This window comes from Aspergillus eucalypticola (assembly GCF_003184535.1).
Source record: "Aspergillus eucalypticola CBS 122712 chromosome Unknown BO83scaffold_5, whole genome shotgun sequence".
Lineage (NCBI taxonomy): Eukaryota > Fungi > Ascomycota > Eurotiomycetes > Eurotiales > Aspergillaceae > Aspergillus > Aspergillus eucalypticola.
Window position 1 is genome coordinate 1417047 of NW_020290279.1, and position 15913 is coordinate 1432959.

The window sequence follows — 15913 nt, forward strand, 5'->3', positions numbered from 1 at the left end:
TCCCGGCCTGTTATGATTAGTTGTCGGCAGCATGATAGGCGAGAGAAGCCATGCGGATTACCACTGACCATATACCACTTACTCTCTGTACATACACCGTTCGACACTCGGTTGATCAGTAGATACTTCTCCAGACCTAACCACCAACTGCTCCCTTTTTGGATCACCGTTCTCACTGGCGCATTAGTCTCCGATCCATTTCTGGTCGTCACAATCTCAAGTACAAAAACGCAAGCGAAACAACGGAACCCCATCTGCTTGACCTCCTCAAAGTTTTGAGATCTCGACGCTCGGCGGCTGTTTCCGATTTCTTTGTCTACTGTCTTTGTTCTACCTTTCTTTTTTTCCTGCTCTTTAAGCTTTGCCCATCATCCCTCATACTGCTGCTACTCTAGTCCAGTTGCCAGTTTTGCTGGACAGTTTTTCCTAGTTTGAACCTCGACGGGCCAAAGGTACGTTCTGTTTCCTTGCCAGTTATCCCTACTACCCACGGTTCTTATCGTCAAACAATTCCCGGGGTCGCAGCCATGTTAGTGGTGGCCTACAGGTAAACCGTCATGCTCTGCATCTGATATTTCTTTTTTGCAAGAAAAAGTCCCCTACTGTATGCCGTGCTCGGCGTCTACTGGCTCTCTCTTCCTCTATTACCCTCACTCTCTCTTCCCCAGAATTCTCACCTCTTTTTGGCCCGTTGATTTTTATGATTTTACTTTTCCCACAAACATTTTATTCTTGGATTTGACTCTGCCACTGCATGCTGCGAATCATCCCCCCAAAAGACAATTCATCGAGTCAGCCATCTCTTTCCCTTTCAATTGCGCCTGACTGTCGTCAGGAGTCGCTTTGTTCGAGTCAATCCTCTTCAGAGACCCTCAAAGTGTCGCATTCGCGTTTTTGCTCCTGCGTCCTGCATCCATCCTGGTCAATATTACACCACCTTCCCGCTAGTTACAAGCTCATCCTGATATCCCCACTAGTCAGTGCATCCCTCTGACGCTGTCCTGCCCTCCGTCACTTGTCTGTTTTCTTTCCCTATTTCTTTTTTATTTATTCATTTTTACCCTTAATCTTATTTTTCATTTAAATCCTTTTTCTAGTTTTTTTTATTTTTTATTCTATTCTTTCCGCCCCCTTCTCCCTGCTTTAATTTATTTCTCCCAGACTTCTTCATCTCCCCCCATACCTGTTCCGGAATAGCTAGCTGGTGAACAACTCCTCTGACTGAAGGATGGGTCTCCAGCGCAGCTAAATAACGACCCTGGACCCTCCACAATTACACTTGCACACTCGCATTGCACCGTTTATCCAGGCCCATCATCGCCAGGCCCCCTTCCTTTCCCACCTTCACCCCCCTCCCCTCCCCCGGTTCAGAACCACACGGACCAACGAGCCACTACCGTTACCCTTCAGCCTCTCATTAGCTTTCCTTTTCATAAGCTCTTCTCCAGTCTAGTCTAGATATCCTTTCCACCCCCGTTTCTGAGCCCCTCCCTCCGGACTATCTCCTTACGCGCATCCTTTCTTCTCTCCCGCACCCAAGCTGAACTTTGTTTTATGTTTCTCCTCTAGATTTCTTTCCCCTTATCATATGAGCTGAAGCCATTGAAGGACGAAAGCAAAGGAAGGTCAGAAAAAAAATAAATAAGGATTTTCATCCCGGACCATTCGAGGTCAGTCATGACCGGCATGGTTCAGACTGACCTAGCTCATCCACCTGCACCAAAGTACAAGGACGAGCCAGTGGAAGATCCTGTGAGTGTATTCTCAACACTTCTTGAGTGCTAGAAACCAGTGCTTTTTTGCCTGTTATGTTGTTCTTTTTTTTTTTCCAGTATTTTCTTTTTCCCTTCTCCGACCTTTCTATCTTGGTCTTTTGCCTCTCATGCCTGCATCAATCCATGCCTTTGCCTTCATCCAAGGTCAACCTGGCCTACTGCGCATGAGTGCTACTGGGGAGAACCCGGGAGTATGTGGGCATTTGGTCCTCAGTAAAGCAGGCCTCCCTGCTTGTTGAGACCGTATACGATAACCTGACCGTGTCGCCTGTTTCCACTGCGATGACGTCTCCCGCAATGCGCCAATAATAGATGCACGGACGCCTTGTCTTCCGACGTCCGTCGAACACCCTGTGGTCTCACCCTCGACATTCGGAATATTTTTCAACGTCCTGCGACACTAGAGCCGCCAATGGGGCTGGAAAGTTTCTTCAGCACGGGTCATGCCCACATCTGCCATGCTCTCTAGCCGCGCTTGCAGAAAGTCATCGCTGACTCGGCTTTGACTGTTCGACCAAACTATGAATCTGATTCGGATCCCACGTGTCTTCCTTCCACGTTCCCTTGGAGGCGATAAAGGAGGGTCATTCTTGTTGCCTGAATGACACAACTTGCCAGCAGGATGGACATCATACCCACCGAGGTTTTGGGAGGTGCGAATAGGTCCAGAGTTGCCAACCTTTTACCAACGATGCTTGCCTGTGGCAAGTGCTTTCCTTATTGCCTGTATGCCGCCATATACGCATCGGGCTGTCTCCTACGGATGATCAACCATATGTGTGCTTGGTTCCTTGCTTATAGAATAAGCAACTCTCTGATTTGTGCTCCCATGTGCAGTTTCTGATTCAACTACATTGTTTTTTGTCATGCACATACTTAAGCGTTTCTTTGATCATATCGCAAGCTGCAATATTCGAACACTTGGATTCTGAAACTTGTTTTGGGAAGAATTCAGGTTCTAGCGCTAACTGTCGTTTGACCCAGCATCGCCATTCCGGCCCGCAACCGCCTCATCTTCAGCATCCTCGACCAACTCTTCTGGTCCAGCCACAGAAACAACCAGAATCACCACATCAGCCTTCAACTACCCTACCGTCTGGTTCATACGCACATCACGCCCTAGGCAACGGAGTTATACATCATCAGCACTCCTACGGCCCGCCATCAGAGCATTCGTACTATTCATCTCATTCCTCTTATAGTACCGCAAGCGCACCCAGTCAGTACTCATCAAGTGGTAAGTGCGGTGTAAGGGGTTTCTTTGGTATCTTTGGTGTAATGGTATCCGCAGCAGCAGTGACGACAATATGCTCCAAAGGTTGTTCTGGTTAATCCATGCCACAGAGGCTGATTCATTTTCAGGACCGCCAGAAATGATGGCTACAGCCACGCAAATGCAGCGGCCGTATCCTCCAATTTATCATACGCCCCAATCCAGCTCGCCTGCTTCAGTAGCTTCCCAAACACAGGAACAGCATAATCGCGGCATATACACACAGTCGCCCCAAATGACCTCGCAAATGTATGGTTATCCGCCATACTCACCCATGAATCCCGTACAGCCTCCACCCTATGGACCGAATACATCTCCCCAACAGCATCCTCTTACGACACAGCCACTGATGGTGCCCCATCCGACAAGCACTGCGCAGTTACCGCATCACCCGGCTCAGGCTCCAACAGGGAACTTGTCAAGTAGTCCAAACTCAGCTGCGGCACAACAGCCAACGCCCCCTCAGAGAACGATGCTAAACCCCCCTCACTCAGCAGCTAGTGGTGCACCTTTGTCAGCCAGTGCTGTTCACCATCAAAACTCTAATGTCGGGGCCAGCTCTAGTGCGGCACCAGGACCAATCCCTGCCACAACCCCCCTGGTTGTCCGACAAGATAGCAATGGTGTCCAGTGGATCGCGTTTGAGTACTCCCGGGATCGTGTAAAGATGGAGTATACAATCCGCTGCGACGTTGAGTCGGTTAATGTGGATAATTTAAGCCAGGAGTTTAAGACTGAAAACTGCGTTTACCCTCGAGCCTGCTGCAGCAAGGACCAGTACAGGGGCAATCGGCTGGTCTACGAAACTGAATGTAATGCTGTTGGATGGGCCTTGGCGGAGCTGAACCCGGCACTGAGAGGCAAGCGTGGGCTGATTCAGCGGGCAGTGGATAGCTGGAGGAATAGCAACCAGGACCCTCGACTTCGAAGCCGGCGTGTGAGGAGAATGGCCAAGATTAACAAGCGGCAGGGGATGCCTGTGCCTCCGCCTCACATGGCGCCTTCCACCCCTGTTGGCCCTGGGGTGCCAAGTGCTAGTATGCCCGCCCCCGGTCCTCGTCCCAGCCTGGGGCCATTGCCCATGGGCCCCCCTCAGCTACATCACCACCATGCCCAGCCAGATGGAAGTGCAGGCCACGAAGAAGCTAGCGGTATGTTCCACCACACATGATGTGCTTGTCCCTGACACTGTTTGAATGAATCGACGGTGCTCATGTCGGTTTGTCTTGTATTGTTCGAATGTTTTTTTTTTTTGCCATGTCTAAGTAGGCAGATCGCCACCGAACGGACGTGAATTTGGTGTGCTTTCTTCCAAGAGATATGGATACCGTACCCCATGTATTTCTATTTGGTCTGGAGAGGCTCTTGTCGTTCTGTTGCTTGTTGTTTTTCCCATACCCGGTTCATGTTTTGCCTGTTATGCTACGTTGACGCTGTACCCCGCTGTGCTTTCAAACATGACGTGCCACCTGCAGTTTTGCGTAGGCTAATTTATATATTGTCCTATCATACATAATAGGTACCACTGACTATACGAACGGTACCAGTCGTCCACCTGTCTCGGATGGTCTGCAACCCGGACCATCACCAACGGACATCCGCACGGCGCAGGTGTTCCATGGCTATCCTTCCTATCCGACCCCCGCGACGGCCTCAGGGGGACCAAGGGGTCCCTCGATACCACCACTACTCCGAGATAGTGGCCTCGGGTCTCTCGGGCGCCACCCGACCATTGCGACCTCCTCGAACCGGATCGAAGAAGTGGACGATGACGATGACGAGCGCAATCCAAGCAGCGATGCGCTCTTTGGCACACTGCCTGAGGGCAAACGCCGCAAGTTCATCCTGGTGGACGATAACCAGCGGGGTTGTCGCGTGCGAGTCAAGGTCATGCTGGACCAGGTTGATATGGACGAGCTTCCGGACTCCTACAGGATGTCTAATGCGGTATATCCCCGGACATACTTTCCTGTTCAGATGAGGGACCCGGGTCGAGCCGTCCCTGGGAATCGATATATCAAGGACCATGTTGGGGTGGATGAGGGTGAAGATGCCGATGATGATGACAGCCCGACCGTTGGAAGGATCATGGTTCCTGCACCACAAATTGATGGTGAGGGAGAGATCGCGGTTCCCCGGCTGTCCCGAGGACGACGGAGAAGAGAGGTACTCTTGAATGACCTGGGCTATCGAATGAGTTGGAGCCAAAGTCGAGTGTTTGCGGGGCGAATGCTGTTCCTGCAGCGATCTCGTGCGTGATCTTCCCTTCCCTTACATCCCTTGCATCGCCTGCATGTTGGCCATGCAGTCCCCACCCTCGGAACACCGTGAATGTGACTAATCTTTGACCCGTGTCGGGAATGTAGTTGACGCGTACCGAAATAAGATGCGCAGTACGATGCTGGCGGCTGGCCAGGAACCGACATCAATTCCCCGGCATTTCGAGACGCGGGCGGGCAAACGACGATTCCTCGAGCGTAAGCGACGAGCGGCGGGGGTCCCGACTCGGGTTGCCGGTGCCCATGAGGTGTCTGCCTCGCAGCGCAGTGCTGAAGAGGTCGAGGCTTGACCCATGCAGCTTGGAAACACACCATCTTCTATTTTTATTCAGTGCTACCGTATCCCTGAAGGTTTTGTCAGGGAGATGTTTACTTTGACCGTGTCACTCGTTTCTTGTCCCAGTTCGCCTGATCCTTCTGCCGGGTTGTCCCTCAGGGTTATGCTGACGGGGCCGACAGCGATCATGGGCCGCTATGTAAAGTAATAGATATCGGGAGGGAGTCCAAGAGGAGGGAAGGGGATATGGCGGTCTGATGGATCGGGCGTTGGATTTCGATGATGATTTTTTGTTCTTGACATGATTATGATGATTTGACGGCTGCCCTTACTACGAAAACAATATGATGAATGACTGATGATGGAACTCTGAATGTGAATGATGGTATTATGGTTTTGTTTCTTTTCCTTCCTTTGGTGTCAATGGTGTGTGTCAATGAAACCCCAAAGAATACGGGACCAAACAAGGTTAATTGGTTGCTGCCTGCCGCATTCAGTGCATCTGGGCGGGCACGTGCAACCCCGATTCCGATTAGGTCGAAGCGGCAGTGGACCAACCGGGGAAAGACCCTGACCCGATGCGGCTTAGTGGCTGCTGGACCCTGGCGTTTAGTACGACGTTTGGCTTCCAATTCAGGGCACAGTTACATACACCCGCTCCATACAGCCATACAGTATACAGTACAAGTCTAATGGTTGTCGGGGCCACCGCCGCTCTCCCTCCCACCCATCCCTCCACCAAAAAAGTAACTTCATCCATCAACCTTTTTTGCTCGTCGCCATGGAAGCTGGGGTCCTTTTCTCCACTGCTTCTGTGCCGCATGCAGTCACTTTATCTACTACCACTCTTCCGACTTCCATCCATCGACTGCCACCCATCCTAAAACCGACTACTCGTTGTTTCTCTTTCATATCCGCCTTCTCCATCCATCCTTCCACCCCCTCACGTCCCGAATCCAAGACACCCCGAAACTTAGTCTAAGATCCGGGTTTGCATTTCAAATCTGATTGAGTTCGTGGCTGCGTTCCTTTTTCTATTTCGGCGGTATGCTGACAATTGCGTCGAAGAAAATAGCCCGTCGCAATTCACTGGTCCACGATATTCCGCCCATCCTTGGGTGACTTTCACGGGATCGTCTGTAAACGACGAACCGTGGTTCCGCCCGGGCTGTCAGACTTGTTCTTGATTTAGAAACAACACCCTGCGAAGGTTGGGGTGCCATACTACTACTACCACCTTCCTGCCGGGAGACCGCTTTTTCTGCCCTTGCCTCGTTCGTCTGGCTGTCTTACTTGGGATCTTGCTTGGTGCTCTCTTCCTTCCTTTCACTGCTCCTACTAGTATCTCTTCCTCATCTATCGCCCTCTCTTCCTTCGTCGCCAGTTCGCTCAGTACCTTATTATTATACCTATTTCGTCTCCTATTGCGATATTTCCTAACAATCATTCACAAAAGATCCCTTGTCACATGTTCCAGCATGGCCGGCGTGAACCGGTCCTTTAGTTACAGTCGCGGCGACGATGCGTTGTTAAGAGATGATGAGCGAGAGATCTCACCCCTCCGATCTGCAGAAGACGGTCTCTACAGTACATCATATGGCGACATCTCCCCATTATCTGCTGGGTTTCAAGCGCAGACTAGGCCATTCGACCGAGGTCTGGTGTCAGTGCCGGAAGATCAGAGTCTGGAGCGCCACATGACCTCGACGCCGGGGATGGATAATCTGGGGCCGGCCTCTGTGGGTGGCGGAATCAGTGGTATCGCTCTTGGCGTAGCCAATTCTAATAATCGCCAGAGTGGAGTTGACGCTTTTAGGGAAACAGATGTTCCAGTACGCAATCTCCCTGCTGAACGGGATTTCAACACCACCGGCTCCGATAATCCCTATATACCTGCTCCGCCCGATGGAGACATCTATTCGAATTCGGAGACGATGAGGTATCGCGACTCTTACAGCTCGCGTACCGGGCTTAATGCTGGCGCGCCTTCTGCAGAACATAGCACGCCGGGAACCACGCCATCCCAACGTAGCTTCTTCGATAGTCCGTACCAAGGTGTGGATGCTGGACCGTATCAGCGGCACTCGGCTTATAGTTCTCACGACTACCCGCTTGTCATCAATCCGGATGATATTGCTGACGATGGCGATGATGGGTTCCCTGTCCACCCCAAGGGAGTGGCGGACTACAGATCGAACGGAAATGTGCCTGCTGCAGGTGTCGCTGGCGCAGCAGCTGCCGGGGGGCTTTTAGGGAAGTTTCGGGCGCTTTTCAAGAAAGAGCAGCCTAGTCCGTATTATGATTCTGATATTGGAGGTGGGTTGGGAGGGGCCGAAAAGGCACAAGGAGGTAGGCACATTATTGGAGGCGGGAGTCGCAAACGTGGGTGGATTGTTGGGCTCGTATTGGCGGCAGTGATCGTGGCAGCTATTGTTGGGGGCGCTGTCGGCGGCATCCTGGGACATCAGGAACATGACGGTGATACGTCGTCGCCATCGTCAGGCACAGGGTCTGGTGGTTCGAGCAAAGGAGATGACCTGCTCGACAAGGATTCCGACGAGATCAAGGCACTCATGAACAACAAGAACCTCCACAAAGTGTTTCCCGGTGTCGACTATACCCCGTGGGGAGTGCAGTATCCGCTGTGTCTCCAATATCCTCCGTCGCAGAACAACGTTACTCGTGACCTGGCGGTGCTCACGCAGTTGACTAATACTATCCGACTTTACGGCACTGACTGCAATCAGACTGAGATGGTCCTCGAGGCCATTGACCGCTTGCAGTTGACTAACATGAAGCTCTGGCTGGGCGTGTGGATTGATACCAACACCACGACTACGGATCGCCAGATTAGCCAATTGTATAAGATCGTGGAAAGTGCAAACGACACCTCGATATTCAAAGGAGCTATTGTGGGTAATGAAGCTCTCTATCGAGCAGGCTCGGACGTGGCGAGCGCAGAAACGAATCTAATCGGCTACATTAACGATGTCAAAGACCACTTCAAAGAGAAGAACATTGACCTCCCAGTGGGCACCTCGGACTTGGGCGATAATTGGAATGCACAACTGGTCAGCGCAGCCGACTTTGTCATGTCAAACATTCATCCGTTCTTCGGAGGAGTAGAGATTGATGACGCTGCCAGCTGGACGTGGACATTCTGGCAAACGCACGACACCCCACTCACAGCAGGAACGAACAAACAGCAAATCATATCAGAGGTCGGATGGCCGACGGGTGGAGGGAACGACTGTGGGTCCGACAACAAATGTCAGAATGACAAGCAGGGCGCTGTAGCGGGCACCGATGAGCTGAACCAGTTCCTGTCGGAATGGGTTTGTCAGGCGTTGGACAATGGTACAGAGTATTTCTGGTAAGTTGCAGACTGCTACAACTGTCAGGATGCGGCTAAGATATATGCAGGTTCGAGGCTTTCGATGAGCCGTGGAAGGTTCAGTACAATACGCCCGGTCAGGAATGGGAAGACAAATGGGGCCTGATGGACTCGGCTCGCAATCTGAAGCCGGGCGTCAAGATTCCTGATTGTGGTGGCAAGACAATTACGTGAACGCCGATACGTCTCTAGACCTGATGAAAGTGATGATGGATGAAATGTACACAACATATCCGACATACATCATGTGTTATGATGCATTACGACTGATCGATTTCTGCTGTGCTTCCTTGCGGTGTTAGAGCTTTGTCCTAGGACTGTATTCTATTGAGCTGGTGCATGGGTCGGCTGCCGTAATTTATTTGCGCGGCATTCCGATGAGTGTCACGACGCCATTCTACGCGAAGTGCTATTTGGCGTGATTGTATATAGCGTGAGGGTGTGATCCACATAGGGCTGACAATACGACCCTTGTTGCATGCATGCCGATTCGGCATAAGGGGCGTAGCGTAGGCGTGTAGCCAGTAGATGGTTATCATCATACTGGTCACCCATCATTCTCTCTGTGGTAATGGATAGCCATCCACATCTAAGATCATGATACCTTAGCATACTACTCCTCCCCCTCCTTCTCCAATGGATAATAAACCCGCATGTTCCAGAACGCATGTTCCTGTGCCTCAAACAGCGGTAACCGTACCGACCCCCTCCTCTTCACAAACGCACTCACCACCTCCGACTCGACATCCTCCAACGGCCCCCCAAACACAAACGCCGGATCCAGCGCTAATAACTGCTCAAGATGTGTACGCTCCGCACCAGGACAGAAGAGGAATGTACGGGGAGATACTTTGTCGAAAGCGAGGGGAGACTCGAGGACGGTGATGTCGAGGGAGGAAAGAAGAGATTTATCGAGGGTATTGAAGACAGGGTCTTGGGCGTAGGTTTTTATTGTTGGATCTGTTGATTGACGGTGAATGATTTAGTTGGGTAATTGAGATAAGATAGGATATAGATTTACTCACCAGCAAAAGAAGAGGATGAAATAGAGGCAATGACATCCACCAACGCCGCCAACTGATACAGCGAAACTAATCGCCGATCGACCCATCCTCCACGAAGAAATCCGCTCGGACTGCCGAGACCGATGCAGATGATGGAATCAATCCCTGTTCCTATTCCATTATTCTTATTCTCTGTTGTAGTATGCGATTGTGAATTATCCGTATTTGACTCTCGTGGTTGTAATTGAAATTGAGGAAGGAGGATATTGTGAAGCGTCCTCCCCACCACATCACACGTAGTTGAATCTTTCCATGTGCGTTGGATCTGAGTGAATTGGGATTTGAGGGAGTCGAGGGTGGTGGTGGGTGGGGCTTCGGCGGGGTGGAATGTTTCTGTTGTTTCTGATTCTTCCTTTGTTGTTGGTGATTGGGATGTGGTGGTGCGCGCACAGCGGCGCGCTTTGCCGCTGGTGGTGACATGCGTCCAGCCGGTAGTGGCGTCGGTGATTTGGAGTCGTTTTTGCGCTTGTAAGGTGTTGTTGAGGTGAGGGTGTTTTTTGCGCGAGGTGTGGGGCATTTTGCTGGTTTTCTTTTATATTAATTTTTTCCCCTTTTCTTTTGCTGTGTGATTGGGAGGAGGGAGTTGGTGGTGGGTGGAATTGATTGGTGCGAATGGGTTCTGATGGTGGTGGTGGTGGTGGGAGGGAAGATGCATGAATGAATGGCAGAGAGAGAACTGAATGCGACGGAGGGGAGAGGGGAGAGGATGGGCGGGTGGGCGGGCGGTAAGTGGGTGGGTTTGATTGGTGGGAGGATACTAAGTACTAAACACGCTTAACTATAAGGGCGGCATAGCCTGGGCCCATCATTTGCTCCCCACCATGTATTTCCACCAGTATACAATATCTTCGAAAGCTTTATTGCTTCATTTCTGTATTAAATATGTCCAACACGGAAGAAAAAGCAAAATGTACAGTCTGTTGGCTCTGGACCACAAACAAGTCAACATCCTCTATTCAGCCCCTGGTTTCGCAGTACTCGATCCAGATACCATCAAGACAATGGCGAACCCCAGCAATACCATATTCGGCTGGGGCGGCGTACAGATAGTGAAGATATCTCCTGAAGTTGTGGTCAAATTTGACTCTCATGTCACATTACATGAGGCCAAAAGCATGGTGTTTGTTGATCAGAATACAGTTTGAAACTGTATCAGTGCCCAAGATCTTTGCTTATTACTCTTATGGTTAAATCGACCGGGACATCGGGGACTATGGGAGCTATTATGATAACTATATCTTCATGAGTTATGTGGAGGGCCAGAGGCTGGATAAGGTCTAGGACACTTATGATAGTGTGACAAAAGGTCGAATTGCCAGCCAGCTGAAAGGGTATCTCGATGAGCTTCGCCAAATTGAGCAGCACAGGAATTACATAGGCTCTGTTGTTCGTGGGCCTCTTCCTGATCCAGTTTTAGGAGACCTTAAGTTTAAGGGTGAGTGGTGTCATCAGTGCCTGTAACTGATACTGATGCTACGAAGGACCCTTTGATTCAGATGATGATTTTTTAACAGTGCAATTATCAATGCGTATCAAGACAGAGCACCTAAACGTCATGTCAAGAATGTTCTGGTTAGTATGCTTTCGCCTCAGAACAGACATTATGTTGTGTTTGCTCATGGATTTTCGTCATCCCGATATCATGGTCAATAGTGGGAACGTCACTGGAATTAAAGACTGGGAGTTTAGTGGATGGTATCCTGAACATTGGGAGTCTGTCAAAGCTCTCGCGGTATGGAAGTGGCAGAATGATTGGACTGGATATTTGGCAAAGGTTCTCGAACCATATTATACTGAGTATGCGGTGTTTTTGTTCTTTCATGAAGTTCTCTGCATGTGATAACTGTCGTTGGGTCTGTAAGCCTGCTTGGAAAGAGATCAGTAGATATTGGACTAGTCCCAGTAGACCTGGTGTATGCGAAGTTGGGAGACAATGCAGCTTCATTTTATAGAAGTATGAAAAACGATGTCATAAAGGACCTTGGACGATCTGGAGAGGTAGTAGTAAGCCAAAATATTTCTTATTAACTACGCCAATGTTCATAACTTCTTAATATGAAGATCACATGTGTTATCGTAGATGATGTCTTCCTGAGCCTAGATCATGGTCAAGCAAAGGCATGCAGCCAAAAACCAAGCATGAGGAAGAAGAGCGGAAAAAGACATTACCTACAAATATCCCTGTCATGCAAGCTTGATCACGGCGCTTCAAGTCGGACCAAGATGCGTAGCCTATACTATGGCGGGGTTGGGCGCTTAGCTACACATAAACATATGAGCGGGCTGTACACCAACAGTATCGGCTTTCATCCAAACTCACAACGCAGATAGTATGGTGTATCCATCGTTGGAAATGAAAGAAGTAGTTATCATACAGAACAATGGATGCAAAGTACTAGGTTGTTGACATATCAGGGTTGTTTTTGGTGTTCCTCTTATGTGATTGGCTATGGCAAAATCGTGCCCCAACACATCCAAAATCGGGGTGATAATGCGAATCAGCGTAAAGGTTGACAACCATTAGAAAGTTCCGTAGTAGCGCTGAGACGGGGCTATTACTAGCAGAAGGAGATAGTTACCTTGAAAAACTGCAACGAGACTAATGGACAGAAGCTGCATGCGATCGTCCCGTCACACTGCGATCACCTCCCCATCGGCCCCTCTGAGTCGATCTCTAAGCGCCCTGCCCGGATAGCGCCCGTCGCTCCCCCTCTTCTGCTTCCTCCTATGCCCTCTCGTGCCCTCTCCCAACCCTTGCTCGGCGCTACCAGCAGTTCCCTCTCCGCGAATGACAGTCCAGAACTGCTCCCTGTCGCTGTGATGTCTCTTGCAGCCCGCCTCCCTGGTCTATCCACCCAGCCAATCTGCTTCTTGCAATCCTTCGCGCGCTCCCCAGTTGTAGTCTAGTCTGATCCAGTCCTGCTATCAGCTAAACTTCTGCCGTTGGAACCGTCACTCATCCCATCCCATCCCCAATCGCCGCTGTCCCCTGCGGGAGTTGTCACATCGCACATTGCGCTGTGACTCGTCCATATCGCTCGCCTTCCCCGCTATGCCGGTGGCCGTGAGCGCCATTGCAGGAACCGGCCATGGCCTCTTCGTCTCGACTCAAAAAGTCATGGCAGCCCTCCCTCCCGCCCAGCTGCTGGAAGGCTTGGTTTCATGATGATCATTCTTCTTCCTGCAGTGCTGGATCGCTTGCCGTGACTATTTTCGTGTGCCTCTTGATGAGTCGAGGTTGCTAGAGGTTATTTCTGTTCCATCTGACCTCCTCTGGCGCACTCCGTATATCTCCTCTTTCTTATATCGCCTTCCTCTATTGTTCTACCCGCTGGTACCCTCAGAATGAGATCCTTCAGCGACTCGATATCCCGCTGGACAGCGGCCCTCACCCTTCTCTGGCTAGGCCTGGTCAATGCTCACACCGTCATCACTTACCCCGGATATCGAGGTAACAACCTGCACACCAACGGTACAGTCGAAGAGACCAACGGTCTGGGTGTCGCTTGGAAGAACGGCTCCTACGTCTACCCCTATGGAATGCAATGGATCTATCCTTGTATGTATCCTATCATGCCTTGTCCATCTCTTCAAAGAAGGTAGTCAACTGACTGTTTTAGGTGGCGGCATGGCCACCTCTCGCAATCGCACGAAATGGCCCGTCACCGGCGGTGCTGTTGCCCTTCAACCTGCCTGGTTCCGCGGCCATGAGACGGGCTTCATCTACATCAACATCGGCTGGGGTACTGTCCCTCCCAACATGAGTAACCCCATGCTCTCGGTCTTTGAAATCGAAGGTCCCACCAACAACCCTTACCCCGGCACCATCTGTCTGCCGCAAGTGCCGCTGCCAGCCAATATGAGTGTGAGCCCGGGTGATAATGCGACGATTCAGGTGGTGTTGGCGGCGAAGCACGGTGCTGCTCTTTATGATGTATGCAACAGCCCCTCTATGTATCCATTTAAATTGGGTTTGATACTGACTGACTCCATAGTGTGTGGACATCACCTTCGCTGAACCTGAGGATGTTGAGGAAGTGACAAAAGACAACTGCTTCAACTCAACGGACATTGCCTTCAAGTATGTCTTTGCCTCGAAGTCCTTGACGACTTCTGGTGCACTGGCGCGGCTGAGTAGCCCCGGGTTGAACGCCTTGGTGCCGGTGCTGGTGATGGTGGTGTTTGGACTGTTCATGATGTGATGTGATGATGTATTCTGAAGTTGTTTTGCTCCTTGGTTACTTGGCACATACCTACCATAAATACCCTTATACTCTCCTTATACCCATACCCCGTTTGGCTGTGAGCCGACGATGACTTGTTTTGCGATGAAGTTGCATGTTTAATGTTCCATCATGGTGTTGTGGTAATGGTACTCATTACATACTATATATATCGAATCAATCTCACATACCTAAAACCCTAAACATCTACGACAACTCACTTCTACCTCCTACCTACACCCCTGCTACTATATAATTACAACCCCCTCACCACTCCCAAAATGACCTCTACCACCTCCCCCGGCGCCTCCTGCGGCGCCCAATGCCCCACCCCAGGAATCAACCTCACCTCCCTCAAATCCCCACAACTCGTCCCATTCCGCATGTTCTCCAACGCCCCAGGCTCCTGATACACCCCCCAATCACTCTCCCCCGAGGCAAACGCACACGGAATCTCAATCCTCCGCCCAGCAAACACCTCCCAATCCCAAGTAAATTTCCTCTCCGGCGTCGTCCGCACCCGATACCAATTCAACGCGCCCTGGAACCCCGTACGCGCATATTCCCCCACATACACCGACAACTCCTCATCACTCATCCACTTCTTACTCTTCGATACACCCTCCGCATTCGCCTGCCGCATCATCTCCTCCACCGTGTCGGGCATACTCAACCCCACCGGCATGATATAATACCCCGGCATTCTGGCTAACTGTTCCCCCGTCCACGAGGAAATAGGTCCCATGTTCGAAGGGTCATTCCCTTCCCAGCATCCACTCTTCAGATGAAAATACCCCCGTAGGAAGTCGTGGAGACCTTGCGCGGGGTTCTCCATCTCCGCGCTGGCGTTTTCGGTAGAGTAGTACCATTTATAGTGTTTTAGACCGAGGTTGTTTAGGTCGGTTTGTATATCTCCTTCTTTTTTGTTTCCCTTACCCTCATCATCATCATCATCATCATCATCATCTTTCTTCTTCTTCTTCTTATTATTATTCTTCTTCTCCTGGGCAATAGTAATACCAGGCGCCGGAACCCCCGGAAACGGATGACTTAGCAACACGACACTCCGAAACATATCGGGTCTGGCGACGGCGCAGAACGCCGCCGTCACAGCGCCTGCATCATGACCTACTACGCATTCCACGGTGGTGTAGCCCAGTGCGTGGACTAGACTCACCACATCCCGGACTAAGGATAGGCCTGTGAAAGTGGTGAGGTTCGAGTCGGGGTAGTTGGGGGCGTCTTTTTCCCAGCCCGTGGTGCGCCCGAAGCCGCGCCCGTCTGGGGCCACGATGTGGTAGTCCGGTCCGGCTTGGATGGAGAGTTGGGGGAGGACGTGGCGCCAGGAGTAGGCGAGTTCGGGGAAGCCGTGGAGGAGGAGGATGAGTTTGCGGGGGCGTGGAGTCGTTGTTGTTGTTGTGGGGGAATTGGATTCGAGGATGTGGGTGGTTAGGGTGGGAGTGGTTGGGATGAGGCGGGAGGTTATGGAGGGGGGGAGGGGGAGGGGGATAATGGTGGTGATGAGGACGAGGACATGGTTATATTGGGGTGGTGTTTATGGTGATAATGATTATAGTTATGGTGGTGATGTTATTAGATGGATGTGTAATAATAGTAGGGTGAGATGG

The 15913-nt window shown here is 50.9% G+C and overlaps 7 protein-coding genes across 7 annotated transcripts; 5 read left to right on the top strand and 2 right to left on the bottom strand.

Moving 5' to 3' along the window:
• Nucleotides 1–445: 445 nt before the first annotated feature.
• Nucleotides 446–1437, top strand: BO83DRAFT_206413 (uncharacterized protein). The gene is made up of 3 exons (XM_025526682.1): nucleotides 446–452; nucleotides 596–921; nucleotides 978–1437. The coding sequence occupies exons 2-3, from the start codon at nucleotides 755–757 to the stop codon at nucleotides 1195–1197; spliced, it is 387 nt and encodes a 128-aa protein (XP_025391381.1). The 5' UTR covers nucleotides 446–452; nucleotides 596–754; the 3' UTR covers nucleotides 1198–1437.
• Nucleotides 1438–1677: 240 nt separating this feature from the next.
• Nucleotides 1678–5617, top strand: BO83DRAFT_307101 (uncharacterized protein; the record flags this gene model as incomplete). The annotated part of the gene is made up of 5 exons (XM_025527325.1): nucleotides 1678–1752; nucleotides 2760–3012; nucleotides 3138–4199; nucleotides 4568–5299; nucleotides 5415–5617. The coding sequence occupies 5 exons, from the start codon at nucleotides 1678–1680 to the stop codon at nucleotides 5615–5617; spliced, it is 2325 nt and encodes a 774-aa protein (XP_025391382.1).
• A 1221-nt stretch (nucleotides 5618–6838) lies between these two features.
• bgt3 (putative cell wall glucanase) lies at nucleotides 6839–9392 on the top strand. Its single transcript, XM_025526680.1, has 2 exons — nucleotides 6839–8977; nucleotides 9028–9392. Exons 1-2 carry the CDS (start codon nucleotides 7083–7085, stop codon nucleotides 9170–9172), a joined length of 2040 nt encoding a protein of 679 aa, XP_025391383.1. The 5' UTR covers nucleotides 6839–7082; the 3' UTR covers nucleotides 9173–9392.
• BO83DRAFT_332773 (SRR1 family protein) lies at nucleotides 9177–10679 on the bottom strand. Its single transcript, XM_025528307.1, has 2 exons — nucleotides 10024–10679; nucleotides 9177–9958 (listed from the first exon to the last, which is right to left on the bottom strand). Exons 1-2 carry the CDS (start codon nucleotides 10577–10579, stop codon nucleotides 9612–9614), a joined length of 903 nt encoding a protein of 300 aa, XP_025391384.1. The 5' UTR covers nucleotides 10580–10679; the 3' UTR covers nucleotides 9177–9611.
• A 265-nt stretch (nucleotides 10680–10944) lies between these two features.
• Nucleotides 10945–12969, top strand: BO83DRAFT_396627 (uncharacterized protein; the record flags this gene model as incomplete). Its single annotated transcript, XM_025533148.1, has 7 exons — nucleotides 10945–10972; nucleotides 11005–11201; nucleotides 11227–11248; nucleotides 11441–11504; nucleotides 11577–11690; nucleotides 11716–11794; nucleotides 12673–12969. The coding sequence occupies 7 exons, from the start codon at nucleotides 10945–10947 to the stop codon at nucleotides 12967–12969; spliced, it is 801 nt and encodes a 266-aa protein (XP_025391385.1).
• A 176-nt stretch (nucleotides 12970–13145) lies between these two features.
• On the top strand, nucleotides 13146–14482 carry BO83DRAFT_376163 (copper acquisition factor BIM1-like domain-containing protein). The gene is made up of 3 exons (XM_025530641.1): nucleotides 13146–13621; nucleotides 13683–13996; nucleotides 14058–14482. Exons 1-3 carry the CDS (start codon nucleotides 13408–13410, stop codon nucleotides 14262–14264), a joined length of 735 nt encoding a protein of 244 aa, XP_025391386.1. The 5' UTR covers nucleotides 13146–13407; the 3' UTR covers nucleotides 14265–14482.
• Nucleotides 14483–14541: 59 nt separating this feature from the next.
• BO83DRAFT_306831 (alpha/beta fold hydrolase) lies at nucleotides 14542–15789 on the bottom strand (the record flags this gene model as incomplete). Its single annotated transcript, XM_025527314.1, has 1 exon — nucleotides 14542–15789. A coding segment is annotated over one exon (1248 nt), but the record flags the coding sequence as incomplete, so codon positions are not given.
• Between the last annotated feature and the right edge of the window lie 124 nt (nucleotides 15790–15913).

Bases quoted from the DNA above. Each gene is read 5' to 3' on its own strand.
- BO83DRAFT_206413 (XM_025526682.1), top strand. From the start codon at position 755: ATGCTGCGAATCATCCCCCCAAAAGACAATTCATCGAGTCAGCCATCT. The intron at 922-977 runs GTCAATATTACA...TATCCCCACTAG, and splicing joins TGCGTCCTGCATCCATCCTG to TCAGTGCATCCCTCTGACGC.
- bgt3 (XM_025526680.1), top strand. From the start codon at position 7,083: ATGGCCGGCGTGAACCGGTCCTTTAGTTACAGTCGCGGCGACGATGCG. The intron at 8,978-9,027 runs GTAAGTTGCAGA...AGATATATGCAG, and splicing joins AATGGTACAGAGTATTTCTG to GTTCGAGGCTTTCGATGAGC.
- BO83DRAFT_332773 (XM_025528307.1), bottom strand. From the start codon at position 10,579: ATGCCCCACACCTCGCGCAAAAAACACCCTCACCTCAACAACACCTTA. The intron at 9,959-10,023 runs GTGAGTAAATCT...GTCAATCAACAG, and splicing joins TTCATCCTCTTCTTTTGCTG to ATCCAACAATAAAAACCTAC.
- BO83DRAFT_376163 (XM_025530641.1), top strand. From the start codon at position 13,408: ATGAGATCCTTCAGCGACTCGATATCCCGCTGGACAGCGGCCCTCACC. The intron at 13,622-13,682 runs GTATGTATCCTA...TGACTGTTTTAG, and splicing joins AATGCAATGGATCTATCCTT to GTGGCGGCATGGCCACCTCT. The intron at 13,997-14,057 runs GTATGCAACAGC...CTGACTCCATAG, and splicing joins ACGGTGCTGCTCTTTATGAT to TGTGTGGACATCACCTTCGC.